The sequence below is a fragment of the Dasypus novemcinctus genome, chromosome 19, assembly GCF_030445035.2.
Source record: "Dasypus novemcinctus isolate mDasNov1 chromosome 19, mDasNov1.1.hap2, whole genome shotgun sequence".
Lineage (NCBI taxonomy): Eukaryota > Metazoa > Chordata > Mammalia > Cingulata > Dasypodidae > Dasypus > Dasypus novemcinctus.
Genome location: NC_080691.1, coordinates 38067126 through 38082790, shown reverse-complemented (window position 1 = coordinate 38082790; position 15665 = coordinate 38067126). Strand labels below are relative to the sequence as shown.

Genomic DNA, 15665 nt, shown 5'->3' with positions numbered 1-15665 from the left:
CAGGTATTTCTAGGCAGAGATGCTTGCGGGATCAGACACTGCCCTGAATCCATAAAGATTTGGGGGCCTATTTTTCAGGTAAGAAGAGGCCTGGCATATGAGGCTGATGGTTGATATCCAACCAATATTCCTTTTTTTTTTTTAAGTGGACAGTTAGGTACTTGACTCCCACTTTTCTTAGCTTCCTCCAAACACTGTTCCGCAAAGCCTATTATCACCTTAAAGGTCTGAACCCACACCCCTCCCAGACAGCGGCTCTCCTGGGACACCAGAATACACCCCCAGTACCTGAACTATGCTAACAGGAGAGAACACTCTGTGGATGCTTTCATGGGTGAGTTGAAATTAAAGTATTCCCCCACATGAACCTCTGTTTCGCAGAGCACTATAGAATTCTCCCGGACAGAACAATGACAATGTATAACACTTACTTGATAAAATTGTATTTTTTTTTTTTTACAGTCATTTGTACAATTTGTTACAAAACCATAGAAGACTACAACTTGTTTTAAATCATTTTTGGTCGGCAAATATGTAAAATCTGTGTGCAATTATCATGTATTTACAGGGCCTCATGTTAGTCATTTTCAATGATTATTCCAACAATGTCACACTTTCAACATAAGACATGGCTTAAGATAAATATATTAGTAAATAAATATTCTGAGAACATATTTCCATAAATGAAATGTGCTGCTATACATATACAGAATATACATAAGTTGTTTTCTAGCCTTTAAAACATTTTTAAAAAATGGTAATGTTGGAGAAAGAGCCCTTAGACCATTTTATTACAAAATCTTTACAGCAAAGTCTTTACAAAATATCTTTTAAGTGCTATGGGAGAAATTCTTTAAAAAGCATTTTAAAATAGTGCCTTGTTAGACCAACACAATAGCGTTTATATAAAGAATAGAAAAAGGCAGTTAGTTCTGTTTGAAAAATAATACTCTTGAGTAGTAATTATTTTCTAGACTCATTTTAAAAGCATTAGTCTTGCATGAACTTTGGAGCAGAGATTAGCAGCACGTAAAAGAGGGCCTGAACACTGGGACAGCAGATGATGCTTTATAAAATGGATTGGGTTTGGAGAGGGGGAAGGGACAGAAAATTTAAAGCCAGCTCACTGGGGCTGTGTCCACAAAGAGGTACCTTGCTAGTCAGAAGACCCAAACACCCACTTTTACCTGGTTCTAGCACTGTTCAGTGTATGTGGTTGTCCTACACCCAGGGCTGGGCCATAGGACCACACCTAGTGGCCACACATTGAAGGGGGTGGTTCTCATTGGAAAATGCAAGGCTCCGTTTCCACGGCTCCATAGCCATTATGTGCTACTGAGAGTCTATGAAAAAGGTACTTGTCACTATTGGAGCCTTACAGCTTCAGAAACAGTAATTTTGACAGAAATGGTGAGGCAATAATAAAGTAGGGTTTATATTCTGGTGACCTCCTGGTGTGTTGAGCCAATACAAATTTAAAAGACAACAGCTGATACTTTAAAAAATTTCATTCTTCTGTTTCGACCACTCTAAACTGTAAAAATCAAATGTGCTTTTGACTATCTTATCTTTTTCAAAGGAAAAATCAAATGCACTTCCATTAATAAGCCCAGTTGAAGCCACAGTCTCTGCTTATCTATTTATTGCTTAAGACTGTTGAGGAGTGGTTTTCCAGGCAGGGCTAAAGGTATGGTTTCCGGACGAGGAAGGCAATATTCACTCAAAGGCATTAAAAACAAAAACACAAAAATGAGAAGCTGCTTTTCGCAGTTCCTGTTAAAAGCCATACCCTCCTTCAACTAAAGCCAAGTAAGGCAAACTGTTGTCTTCAGCAGCTGCTACTTCTGGCCGGAGAAATAAAGGCAGCCCAGATCACATGTCAACAGCTTAGGCGCTTCTCACACCCTCACCGACAGGTGTGCTGGGCGCGGCCCGAGGGACTGCACCCCAGAGGCTGGAGGACTGATCTCAACAGTGTTTCTGGATGGCAAATGGCTCAATTCTTTGACATTGGAATTTCTGTCAAATCCTGGCTGTAAGTTAATTTCATCACAGGCTGGGGTTTTGAAGCAAAAAGGATTCTGAAACGGGATATATTCATTCAAAACGTCCTGGTCTGACTGCACAGGAGATGGAGTCTCTGCTGATTTCAGGCCCCTGACTGCTGAGGGCTGGTGGCTATTTCCCCACCCACATGGGGCCAGGTTGTACTCGTTCCATTCCACCAAGGAACTTAGATAGAATGGGCCAAACTCTTTCGCTCTATTGAATGAATAAAATCGAGAGGAGGAGTTAGAGAACACAACGGCTAATGCAATTAGTTTTTTTTTTAAGAACAAGGAATACATTGGACAAAAGGGATGACAATCCCTGATATGAAATAGCTTTAAATAGATTCTCTCTCCCTTTTAAAATGAAAACGCCTTTAAAAAAAATAAAAAAACAAAAAACATGTTTGGGTTTTAAAATTCTTCCTCCCCCATAAAAAAAAAGCTGGAAAAATATACAAAAACCTACCCTTTGGGTCTAAACTATCTGATAGTCTTTTTCTCTCTTTGTCTCATGTAGAAACAACATATAATAGTGCATTAAGTAGACAGGATAGTAGACATTTTCAGGCGAGATGAGCACTTTAAGCCATGATGCACGGGGCTTAACCCTGAACCGGTGCTCCCGTGGGAAGCAACCGGATGGGAAATAGCAACAGAACCCACCTCTAAGCAGACCCAGTGAGGTGCCGCACGTGCTCCCCCGCGAAGCAGCAGCGAGGGGCGTGGCTGCCCCGCAGACGCTTGCGCACAGGCACGTCCCAGCGCAGGACGCGTCCCTTTCATGCACTTTGGGGCACCTCCGAGTTAACCGAGACTGCTTTCCCCTGCCGGGTCAGACACGGGGGCCACAAGACTACACCACCCACCCCCTGCCCCGGGTGCTTGTCCCGACAAACCCCATCAAACCATTTCTGCAGCCAGTGGCAGGAAGCCCCCGATATTTTTTCACAAAGGACTCCAAGTAAGGATCACTGAGGGGAGACTTCTGTGGAGGCCCCAGGGGCCCCTGGACCTCTGTCCTGCCACTCGGGACGATGACCCGAGGGGACAGCTTGAGGATAGTGGGCAGAACTGTCCCTGTCACCGCGAGGCCTGTAGCAGTGGCCTGTCCTGGCTCCCCTCAGAATCGAGCAAGGCCGAGGGCGGCGGCCTCCACCCTCAACCTAGCTGTTTCCACCAGTTGCCTAAAGGTGTGGGCTGGAGAGGCATGGATTCTGCGAAGACCTGACGTTTTGTACAATGGGATTTGCCATGAGAAAGAAAGAGGCAGCATTGCATTGTTCCTCAGAGTCTGTACCCATATCAACTAGCTTTACTTCAAGTTTCTGGTTCATTTTCTAAGGCAGGTGTAGCCCTGAGCTTTTCAAAGGCCTGAGCTCCCTCTGGGGAGACAACAGTATTTACACATGATGTGGTTCATTTAATGCAGCAGTGATTTTTTTTTTCAGCAAAAGTTAGCGGTTAGGGTTCTTTAAAATATATATTTAAATAACTTTGTACATTTACATAAAATATTTAAAAAAAAAACAAAGCAGAGAACTCAATCCCACACACCTCAGAACCCCAAGCACACACAGTATAACATGTTACTGAAAGAGGCAAAGGACTCAGAGAATTTTGTCTGTCGGTTTGTTAATGGGGAGGGTGGGGGTGGTTTTGCCACAGGTGGCTCACATTTTGGGTTGAGAAGGAGGGCTCTCTTTATTACCACTTTTGTGTGTTTTTCAAAGCTAAAAAAAAATGTTTTTGTTTTATTTTTGAAGGAAGTCAGAGTTTGGAGTCTCCATACAGCTCCCAATTTCCAGCTAAGAGTTTCTTCTGAGCTCAGGTTTCCATGCCGTTGCTGTCTGCTGGGCCAGATTCTGATCCTGGGAGAGAGAGAACAATCATCAAGGTGAAGAGCTGGCACCCACAGGCCTGGCCACAATACACAGGGGCCAGACAAGGGACTGGGGAGGCCTCTGTTCCCTCACCCAATGGCTAGTCCCTGGCATATGGTAGGCACTCCGCCATAGCTGACAATACTGGACAGACAGTATACTGGAAAGGGCTGAAGGAGAGCTCCTTTTCCTGGGGATCATTCTGTGCCCAAACACAGGTACCTTCAGGACAGCTGGCCCTGCTCATCTGGATGTGAAGGCCTTCCGGAAGCATGAAAACAGGGTACAGGAGAGATCTTAACAGCATGCTCAGCATGAGCCAAGCACTGTTGCACACACTGGGAAAGGCAGTGGAGATGCGCACACGGAGCTTATGGACACAAAGCAAACTAACTTTGGACTGAGATAACTTGGGATAGTAAACAAGAGTGAGAGAGTGAACTCGGAGGGAGGTAAGGGGTCGCTGAAGGAGAGAAGGGGCGGGAGGGTCTGCAGGCTAGAATAAGCAAGGCATGGTTGAGGAATGGGATGGAGGCCAAGGGGTCCAAGGTGGCAAGCAAGGAGAAAAGCAAACCAGGAGGAGCCTGAGGGGTAGGCAGGGCTAGGTCACAGAAGACTGGGGAAGGAGTTTACTTTTTTTTATTTTTTTAAATTCTAAGGGTCATGGCAGGTCACTGAAAGGGTTGAGAGTAAAGACAGACTTAGGTTGCAAAAAAGCCTACTGGCTCCCAAGTGGAGAAGATCAATGGGAGGCTGGTTGCACCAAGGAGATGGCAGGGAGATACAAGGGAGTAGATAAATTTGGGAAATGTTTTGGAGGTAGAATTTACAGTAGTGCTGCTTCAAGGTGCTAGCCTTAGATGGCACACTATTACTGAGAGCCAAAACAAGTGTGTGGAAACTTTATAGCAGTCTGACAATATCTGTTGAATCTAATAATTCTGGGCTTGTGTTTTGCATGTCTTTTGCTAAGTTTTGTTCTTCTGGTAATTGACTTTTATTGTATTTTACAAAAAGCATTTAGTCCACAATGGACTGGGGAAAGAAAAAACAAAAACAAAAAACAAAAAGCAAGCAAATGTGGTCCTTCATCGACAGGTGGAGAAGCCCTGCCTGGCAGGACGCACTGGACGTGAGAACAAGTGGCTCCTGGTTTTAGCCTGACAATCTGGGGGGCGCCTTGGAGAGGAGGGAGGAGAGAGGACTCCAAGAGCACTGCCGTGGGTCGGGTAGGCTGGGGTGCTTGTAAGGCCTCTATGGGGAGAGATCCGGGAAGCAGGGCTGAATGGATCTGGTACTCAGGGGAGGGTCTGGGCTGGAAAGTTAACTTGGAAGTTGTCAGGTACAGACAGTGGTGAAAGCCAAGGGCGCACAGGAAGTCAGAAAACACCTGTGGAGAGAGGAGGTCCCTGATGGAGGTGCCTGCTCTGGCCCAGATCATCTGCTCTCACCTGTAGCCTTGGTGGCCATGGTGTTGGGCTCCTGAGTGTCCTGGGGTGTTCTGGGGAAGCAGGACCTGGCAGTCCCCCTGTCCTCTGGAGGGTCCCCAGGCCTCAGCAGCACCCCAACCTGGCAGCCCAGAGTCCGCTCTTCTTCCTGGGCTCCTCCCAGGCCCCCGTGAGGCCGCCAGGTGTCTGGGCCTGGCAGCCCACCCCAGGGGCGGCTGCCAAGGGTCCCTTGGCAGTCTGAGGGCAGGCCCAAGTCACAGTCCACATCCTCCGGAATGATGGGGATGCGCTGGCTCAGGTCCCGGGCCCCGGGGTAGCAGCTTGGCGGGGGCTCCTCAGCCAGCGTGTACTGCACACGCACAGAGTAGTCCTCAGTGTAGCAGCTGCTGCCCCCACTGCTGCCATGGGCCACCTGTTTCTCTTCATAGAAGCAGCAGGACAGGCCCTCATATTTCGCCCCCTCTGTCCTGGGCAAATGGTCTGGGTGAAGGCTGTACAGGCCCTGGGGGCTTCCTGCCTGGGGCTCCCCACCCATGGGACCACAGGCCTCACAGAGGGGGCTGCCCAGGAAGAAGGTGCTGCCGGCCACTCCCGGGCTGGGCTCCAGTGCAGAGGGCTGGGGCTCGCAGCAGCAGGCACAGGCCGGCCCCTCCTGGCCCCCCTTCCAGGTCCTCCTGAGGTCTGTGATAGCCCCAGGAGAAGCCTCGAGCCCCACTTCTGAGGTAGAGCTGTTGGGCCCCCGGTGCTCCAGGGAGGAGTTGCTGCTGTAGTTCATCTCCAGGCTGCAGGTGGACAGCCGCTCCCCTGAGGCAGAGGCAGGGCCTGGCCAAGGCCCAGCACAACCTGGAGCGGTTGGGAGATCCTCGGGTGGCGGGGAGCCCTCGAGGTGCACAACAGGTACCCGGCCTGAACCCCCCGCCTCGCTGGTGCGGCAGGGGCTCCGGCTGCGGTAGATGAAGGGGTCGTAGTCACTGCTGAGGGAGCTGCGGAAGGTGGAGCAGCTTCCGTACACGCCCTGGTTGCTGACCTCAGTGCAGTCCACCACAGAGTCGCTGGAGGAGCAGGGGCACTGGCCAGAGCTGCTGCTGCTGCTGCTACTGTCGCTGCCTGGGCAGTCGGCCAGGTAGCCGCTGCACACCGAGCGGTGGCCATGGTAGCAGCTGAAGCTGGATGTGCTGCCGCTCTCCAGGTGGGAGGGCGGACCCACGTGCACAGTGGTGGGGAAGAGCAGGCTGCCGCTGCCACTTGGTGGGAAGGTCCGGGTCGGACCCCTGGGTGCGAGGCTGGGCGGTGGTGGGCCCTCCTGCTCCGGGTAGCTGAGGCCCTGGAAGTAGTAGTGTTGGTACATAGTCTCGTACTGGGAGAAGCAAGCTGCCTTGGAGAAGCTGCGGCTGCTGAACTTGGGCCTGCGGAAGGGATGGGCTGGCGAGTAGGCCCGGTGCTCCAGGCCGCAGCGGTGAGTGGCCAGCGTGTGGTCCAGGTGGAGGGGCGGGTAGCCGCGGATGTAGGCAGGGGTCTGCGGAGAATAGAGGGTCTGCTCCCCGTGCCGGTCCATGGTCAGCAGCGTGACGGGGTTCCCGTGGGAGTCCATGCTCGTCCTTGTGGGATAGGCTGGGATTGCATTGGTCCTGTGCACGCGGCCGGGGTAGTGGACTGGCAAGATGACCCTCTGCTGCCGCCCGCCCCGCACAAGGTTGCCTGTCTCCACACACACAGCACCGGGGTTTCCCTTTTGCTCTGAGAAGGTCGGAAGGTGGAATGGGAGAGAAAACAAAGTAAGCAGGCTGCACACTCGGGTGCCTGAGTTTAGAGTAAGACTGAAGCAATGGGCTTGGTCACACATGAAGGTGCCAAGCCTCGTAACCCTGCCCCATTCTCTAAGCTGTTGCCAAACTCAGCTGCGCTGGCAGAGGCCAAGCTGCTTGTGAGTTTGAAAAGGGTCAGTACTGTAAGGGCATAGCTCCCACCTCTCACTGCTCTGCACCATGGGAGTCTGCAGAGGACACTGAGGATACCAAGAGGAAAGGCGTTTCCCTCTCAGGAAAGTAGCTAGCTGGAGAGAGATTGTGGATGTAAGGCTCAGAGAGGCCATGTGCCTTGCCCAAAGTAGGGGGCCAAGAAGTGAGAAAGTCAAACCTGAATTCGGGGCACTTCTTAAGGCCAGCCAGGCTCTCCTACAGCTTGTGCAGCCAACCTCCAGAACAAGGTCTCGCGCCCCCATGCCCAGCAGGCAAGGCTGCAGCAGTTTTGCTCCCTTGTTTGGGAGCCTGCAGTGCCAATCTCACTTGCTGGGCGGGCACTTGGTAAGTACTGTCTCCTCAGATGTGGCTTGTCAGCACTCAGACACAGCTGGGGTGGGTGACGATTACCTATAATGTTGTGCCGACAGTGGGGGCAGGTGTGGTGCTGCAGCAGCCACGGGTCCACGCACTTCTTGTGAAATCGGTGAGTACAGGGAATAACCCGCAGCTCCTGAGAAGGGAGAGAGGAGATGGCCTGAGGGCATGGGCATGGGCATCCCTGGCACCCGGGCCTGGAGGCACTGGTCCCAGTCTCGGGGACATTTTCTGCTCTCCACCTCTAGCTCTGGATGGGCTCAACTCCCTGGAGACAGGGTTCTAGGAGAAGAAACTGCCCTCAGCCAGCCCTGAGCACAGCCCTCCATTCTCAGGGAGTGGGAGCTATGGAGGCAGCTCCTTTCCTTCAGTCAGAGGAAGACACTCACATCTTCATTACCTCCTCTGTACAGATGCCTCCACCCCAGGGGAGGCCAAAGCCTTGTGCTAGTGAAGACGGGAGGTGGAAAGAGAGCTTGGTGCACTCTAAGACCTTCTTCATCTCTGGAATGGCAGCTGCCTCCTGTGCCCCAACAGGGATGAGAAGGAAGATTCCCAGGACTCAACTGACAGAGGCAAAGGGGCAGAGCCCTCCTGTTCTGTTCCCTCAGCCCTCACTGGACCCTGAGAGCTCGTCAAAGGCCCCTGATTTATAACCAGAGCAGCCTACCTAGAGAGGAGGGGCTGGGATTTTCTAAGGCAGAGCCACCTCTGGAGGCACCCTCCACATTTGCTCATTTTACTTTGTTTATCCTCTGGGCCAGTGCAATGTAATAATATTGAAACTTAAAGCTGTGCCTGACAGAGCTACCTGTGTTTTCCCAGGTAACTTTCATGGGCACCTGGTGTGCAGGTTAGCCTGAGGCCTACTTCACAAGCACAAGCACAGGGAATGAGATTGCTTGCCAAAGATCACAAAGAACGCTCCTGGGCCAGGATGAGAATGCAGGCAGCCTACGCCCAGAGTCCCCACAAGACCATATGACCCTACATGGCCTCTAAGAACCTCTGTCTTCATCTAGTAGCCTACACCACAGTGGGGCATTTTCATCAAAGGGGCATCAGAATGTCTGCAGCTAGTTCTCAAACTATTCCTACCACACCCCACCGTGTCCAACGTGTGTATATGTGTGCATCTATCGAGAGAGAAAGCGATTGAGCAAATGTGGCAAAACAGTAAAAACTGGTGACTCTTGGTGAATGCTATATTGTTCATTGCACAATTCTTGTAACTTTTCTGAAGGTTTGGAAATTTTCAAAATAAAAAACCAAAGGTAAAAGAGGGGGCTATCAAATCTCCTGTGCCTTTGTAAGTGAAAACACCAATGTTGCACACATGCTTGCTAGGAGAGGTTTGTATCCAGTCAAGTCTCAGAGTGCTCAGAAGACTGATGCTACTAAACAAAAGCCACACATGTGGATGTTCTTGAAACCAGTCATTTTCTCCAGCCTAAGGTATATTTCTGGTCAAATTCTGAAATCACCAGTGTTTGGCTGGGTCCCCAGGAGAGTCTCTCTATTTTGGTTGCTCATTACCGAGACCTTGGCTTTTCAGCCATTCAACTCCTGTAAAGCCGTGGGAAAAGCTGTCCTTCTAGGACCTGGACATCTCTGCTGCCCTGCCCATCACAGCCTCACCTAGGACAGGCCCTGCCTCTGCCGTTACCTCGCCATCGATGTACTTCTCCAGGCAGATGGCACAGTCGGACGTGGAGCTGCTGCTGAGCGTGTCCAGGGCCCCACAGCTCCCCTCTCGGCGCCCCTTGCTCTTGGAGTTGAACTTTCTGGTTTCCATCTTCTCCAGAGCCTGCACAGCCAGCCGGTTCATGGAATTCTGCAGAGCAGAGGGGATCTGTGTGAGAGCCTAGTCGTATTAACAGTGGGGTCACCCCCAGGGACATGCAGTCCATGGGACAGGCCAACACCAATCTGTTGCAAGCTGGAATGTTTTGAGAAATTGCTAAAATGCGGCCTGCTGCAAGCAGATTTTCCAGACACTACATTGGCCCAGGCATTTCCTTGAGTGGCAGACCCAGCCCTGCTGCTTATCACTTTTGTGCGACCCTGAGTTATACCCCTGCTCTATACCAAGGGTCCCTCCTTTTTAAGATGAAGGAAGTTGGGAGTATAAATGAGAGAATACATGAGTGCTCAGCTCCTGGAAATAGTCAGTGCTCAATAAACACTGGCCACTGCTCTGCAGGGGTGGCCACTTCACCTTTTGTGAGGACTCAGTGATTCTCCTTTCAAGAGATTGCTTGGCGGGGTCCACCTTCTGTCTTCTAAGATGTCACACTGCTAAGACATTTGAGATTCTAGATTCCTGTTTGTCCTCTCATCTTAAAACCACCCTCCCATACACACACATTTCCTTTCTATGAGCACCCAGTGATGTGCCAGCTGGGATCCCATGGGGGCTACCCTGTTCGTCAAGAATCACCTGGAGAGAGCTTGGTAGAGCACTTGGTAGTTGTGGATTCAGATTTAGTAGGGTGGGAGCAGGACCCGAGATTCTGCATTTCTACCAAGTTCCAGGCGATGCTGATGCTACTGGTCCCCAGATCTGACTTGGGGAGCTGCAGGATTCCAAATTAACATTTCAACATATCTTTGAGAGAGAGAGAGAGGAAAAAAAACAACTCCCTGGCAGAAAACACCCCCAATACTTGGCCTTTCTAGGAAGACAGAGAAAAGCACAGAGAAGCAAGAATGCTGTAAGCTTTGCTCTTGTTTTTCTGCCTCTTTGCTATTTCTAGGCCACTGGGAACAGGCTCCAGAAGTCAGAGTCCATGGCTGTGAGGCTCAACTCTTGAGCCCTCTGTCAGTCAGCAGACGACAGCTCCGGTTTTCACTAGCAACAGGGCAGCAGGAACCAGTGTTCACAGGTTGCTCTGATATATTACCTGACTGCGTCGCTGCTTCAGCTTGATTTTGACAAGGAGGATGAGGCAAACCAAGGAGACCACGACAAAGAAAGCCAGGAAAATCCCCATGTCAAAGTATTCGGTGGGTTGCTGGAACAGAAGAGACATACCATTAGCCTCAGCCTCTCTGCAGCCTGCTCATCGGTTACATGGGTTGTGTTGGCCCTGGTTAAGATGAGGATGGGGTGATCAGCGTGCCATCTCCCCTCAGTTTGTAGGAAGCACCTGGGATTCTCTCACACGCACACAGAGTGGGCATCTAAGCCCAGGTAGTACCAGTGGTGTGGCAGGGTGGGGCCAACTGCGGCTCAGCCAGGCCTCAACAGCCAAGAATTCTGTTCATAAAGTCAGCTTCCTTGGAATAGGGCAAAACCCACTGTAACTAGTAAGAGAGGCCCTTCCAAATATACACAAATATTGCATTTTATAGGACAAAGGAGTGAGTGTCATGTTTTGAGGGAACAGAGATTACCAGCCCTATAATTAATGGTTTACAACAGCTCAGAAAATTGTATGCTGCTTCCACAAATATCAGCTTCCAGTACAATGAGTCACATTTACCAAAGGGCTCTTTTTCCCTTTAAAAAGAAGCCAGCAAGTTCTTCTACAAACTTCCTATTTTTAGGCTTTACCTTTCCGTCACGGCACAATGCCTCCTAAAACCTTGAAGCCACCTCATCTAGGATAGGTGTTAGTCAACAGGAAGAAAGCTTTACTCACTGACTGCTGCACGAATCCAGATATTTTGAACATGCAGAAGGACCATTTCATTTGTGGGGAGAAAATGAAACCTACTTGGGCTATCTGCCCCCATTCCTAGAGTCCTTCAGCCTGAAGAATGAGCAAAAAATGCCAGTCGAGTGTTAATGCCTAGCAGTGTCCTTTAGCATACTTAAAAGAAGCCTAAACGGATTCATTAGCCTCCTGGAGGTCAGGAAATTCAGTCCCCATTGAGAGCTAACTTTCATAGACCCAAAAGTAAGTTAGGGGATTTCAAAATGGCAAGTTATCCAGGGAAGAAGGAAGTACAGGCTTTTTTCTCTAGTCTAGGTCAAGGGAAGAAGGGAGACAAGGGGAAGCCGGGGACTTGTGCAACCCTTCAATCCTCCTCCAGTTCATTTTTCAGAGTTGGGATGGAAGAGGAAGAAGTGTAAGGGGTTACCAAGAAGGAAGGCTGGGTGGAAAACACTAGTGCCTGCTCCCTGCAGACTCCCATGGTGCAGAGCCAGGAGAGGTGGGAGATGTGCCTTACAGGAGTGACCCCTTTCAAGCAGAGAAGCAGGCTCACCTCTAGTCTAGGTTCTACTCATCTATTTCTGGTGATACTTTTCAAATCCCCTGTAAAGGAACACAGGTGAAATTTCTCCCCGGCCTCTGACTCTTTATCTAGCTGACCTAAACCCACAGGAACTTGGGGTACATTGGCATTTCAGACAGAAAACAGATGGGAGCAGCAGCACAATGCCCAAAGGAAATAAAGGCACTGGGTAGCTGCAGAAAAGGTGCCAGGATGGGCTGGCCAGCGCCGAGACTCACTCGAGGAGGGCGGTGCTGAATCCTTGCTCGAGCCACTTTCTGCTTGTTGACAATGTTCATCAACTTGATGGCATCTGCACCCTTCACATACACCACCGGCCTCTTGAGCGGGTCTTCTGAGCCCTGGTTTAGCTAAGAAGGAAGACAGGGCTCTGGTTAAAGACAGCACTTACTTTAAGAAGTAGGAGAAAGGGTTGCTGGAGAAAATGAATGTTAAATCCCTGTTTGGAAATCCTCAAACTCTTTGAAACCATTATAGTGTTGAAGCTCCCAGTAGGGCAAGGCCATTTAATGGAATAAGGATGGGTTGGGCAAGCTGAAGGCATAAAAGGGTCTTAGAATATGTAGCCTGTGTCATCCTCACCCCTCCACTCCCCCCAGGGTTCTAAACTCCTTTCAAGACACATTCCTTGGCTTAAACATGGAAATTTAACTTTAGGGAGACAAATGAAAACTCCCTGAGATGAGGGTGACATGGTTGTGACAAGTCAAGGTAGCCCAAGGAAGTGCCTCTCCCAGGGAGACTGCAGCATTGGCATGACATGAGGGGCTTACCTGGTCGATAGCATCTGGGTTTTCAGACACATCGAAGATGACTGCAGTGGCTCCCCGCTGCACTGCTCGCTTGGCCTGGCAAAGTGAAAAAAGAGCAGGTTGGCACACTGGTCCTCTTACCTTCCCAAGGCTGGCCTTTGAACTCAGATCTGTATTCAAATGCAGAGCCTGGGAATTATCTACTTACGTGACTTTGGGCAAGTGAAGTAAGCTAAACCTCAACTTTCCCATCTGTACTAAAGGGGACAATTCCTTGTATGCTTATCCTGAGGATTGAAGTACCTAGAATAGGTGAAAATAAGTAATTGGGTACTCAAGGAACATCTGTCTCCCCATTTAGGCCCAATATCTAAAACAAACTAAAAATAAACCACCTGCCCAGGCAGCAGAGAGGTATTGGTTTCAGTGTTTTCTGCTAGGAGCACAGAGTAATTGGCAACAAAGCAAGTGTCTTTGCTCCTTCTCCCTTCTCATACCACCCACTACTGCAGCTAGAATAGCACAGTGGATATTTCTGAATGAATCTTGAAATGGTCAATTTTAATAAATGACACAAGCTGAAGACCTTTCAAGAGATGCTGCCAGGGGTGAAAGTTTTGAGAAATAACTGTAAATGGGAGATTTAGAGCAGTTGGCTGCCAAAACTGGCAGCACATCAAAAAGTACTTGGGAAGTTTTTAAAGCAGATTTCCTGGCTCTGGCCACAGAGATTGATTCAGTAGGCCTGGAGGAAGGCCCAGGCAACTGTGTTCCTTTAAGTTTGCTGAGGGATTCTGATGATTCAACGACTTGGGGAACTATTGATTGTAGAGATGAGATTAGAATGTTTTAGGAACATATGAGAAGTGAGGGAGTCCTTCTGGGGGGAAGGATTCCTTTTCATCACAGTGAGCCTTGCAATTTCACACCCAGCTAAGTGAACAACAGGGTAGAAGCCATGGAAAAACAAGACGTAAGACGTAATCGCTACCTTTAGGAGCCTGAATCTCGTTAGTGACGTGAGGCACCTCTAATATGAAGGGTGGGGGACCCAAAATACCCCACCTCCTTTAAGATGGCTGATGTAGAAAGTCAGGAAAGTCCCTATGGGCTAGAGTTCCTGGTAAGGAATAAAATGTGACCTCCTCCCACTGGAATGAGTATACTCATGCCATACTAGCCACCAGAGGGCAGTCTCACCCCATAACTTTACAACAAGCCAATTCCCTCTCCGTTGTTACAAAAAGCAGGACCAAAAAAAAACAAACAAAAACAAAAAAAAACCCCACAAAACAGCTCCAGTGAAACCCTGAGGAAGACAAGCAAGGTCCTCAGCAGTCTGACCACCTCCAACACACTGGGTGCCCTGAGGCAGAAGCTGTCCTCGTCCTGCAGGGGCTTCCTTCCCCTTCCACTGAGGTTCAAAGTGTAAAGTGTCCCCTGCTGATTGCACACCCGCCCAGGTTCATTACCAGGTGCTGTGAGGGAGCTATTCCTGGCTCTGCCACTGGTAAGCTGCCAACAGTGCGCAGTCACAGAATCCTTTTCTGCTTCAGCCTCAGTTTCCCCACTTGTAAAAGCAGGAGGGAGCCTATGTCATTATGACTAGTGTCCCTCTTCCAGTTCCCATAGTTTTGGCCCCTCAAATGAGAGTGATTCTGAGACGGAACTCCAATGACCCTTCCTCCCCCTCCAGTGAGAGAGGGCACAGATGGCACAGGGGGGAGTGTGAAGCCCAGGGGGCCTCACTTTCCCTCATGAAGCTCTTCAGGGTCACAGATCCATTTGCCTGAGGTCAAAAGCGCCTGGCCCCCCAGAATTAGCAGTAGGTGCCTATCTCTTCTGCTTGGGTAGTATCCAAGTGTTTTCCTCAAATTCTTTCCCTGGATGCAGAAGAGCCCCCAAGGAACAGCACTGAAAATGAGGTAGAAAACAGGACCTCGAGTTTCTTTATGTGGCTTTCATGGCATGATCAAGGACATCAAAAAGCACCCGAGGGGGATGTGCATTCAGATGTGTCGTGATGGGAGCACCGCTTTGATGCTGGCGCACCTGGATGTCTAACGGCTGCAGGATGAAAGGCTGCAGGATCTGGGTTAGTGCAATCCCTTCCAGGGGCAGACACGCACCTCAGAAGGAAGCCACCCGTGGCCTCCCGGCCTGCCTGCAGGCTTCCCTGCTCCACAGGAGCTTGGAAGGTGCAAGGATTTGGGAGCTTCCAGATAAGGCATGGCCCCATTCTGGAGAGGCACAAAAGACATTTTAACAAAGCCCAGGAGAAGATGACCAATATCCTGGTTACTACAGTGAACAGAGCAGGTTAAGAATAAGACTTAAATCTCGTTTACGACTGGATCCACACACAACTCAACCAGGCTAAAGCACTAGATGTAAATAGTTTGAGAAAATGCTAATTCTCACAGTTGATTTACTGTTTAAATTATATTTAATATAAACTGTTATAAAATATGTTTACATATCCTGCACAAACCAGGACTGGACAGGATTGGGCAGTTAACCCAGGATGCTGTTGGGAACTTGCCTGTCGAGAGCTGGCTTGGGATTTAAAACAAGCCATGAATAATCCAGATTTAGAAAATGTCACATTCATTGTACTATTCCCAAAGCAAATTAAAAAATAGAACATTCCTTGGACACAGTCTCTCCCTTGCCCCACATTTTCAGTTTAAAAATTGATGAGGTACATTCTTTGAACCAATCTCCATATCTTAGATCACTGACCATCTGACCTAGTCAAGCTTAGGCCAAAATATTTCAAAACAAATCTAAACCAGAGTTGGGAGATTAGCAGTCTTGAGACTGCCAGAAACCCTCTCTAAATAAAGTCAAATACTTAATGTCCAAAACTCTCAAGGTGAGGCTGTTTCAGAGAATGGATGGGCAAGATACAGCCTGGTGGATGGTGCTAGATGAAGGTCACTGGCCAACTGAGCTG

General features: G+C 49.4%; 1 protein-coding gene across 1 annotated transcript in view; it reads right to left on the bottom strand.

The window, feature by feature from the left end:
* Positions 1 to 519: 519 nt before the first annotated feature.
* The window catches only part of ZNRF3 (zinc and ring finger 3), a 152322-nt gene continuing 137176 nt past the window's right edge, over positions 520 to 15665 (bottom strand). Inside the window, exons 3-9 of the mRNA XM_058281581.2 lie at positions 12731 to 12805; positions 12176 to 12307; positions 10619 to 10729; positions 9382 to 9549; positions 7749 to 7851; positions 5383 to 7116; positions 520 to 3919 (exon numbers count right to left, since the gene is read on the bottom strand). Of these exons, the coding sequence (XP_058137564.1) occupies positions 3876 to 3919; positions 5383 to 7116; positions 7749 to 7851; positions 9382 to 9549; positions 10619 to 10729; positions 12176 to 12307; positions 12731 to 12805 (2367 nt within the window). The 3' untranslated portion in view covers positions 520 to 3875. The remainder of the gene's footprint in view (positions 3920 to 5382; positions 7117 to 7748; positions 7852 to 9381; positions 9550 to 10618; positions 10730 to 12175; positions 12308 to 12730; positions 12806 to 15665) is intronic.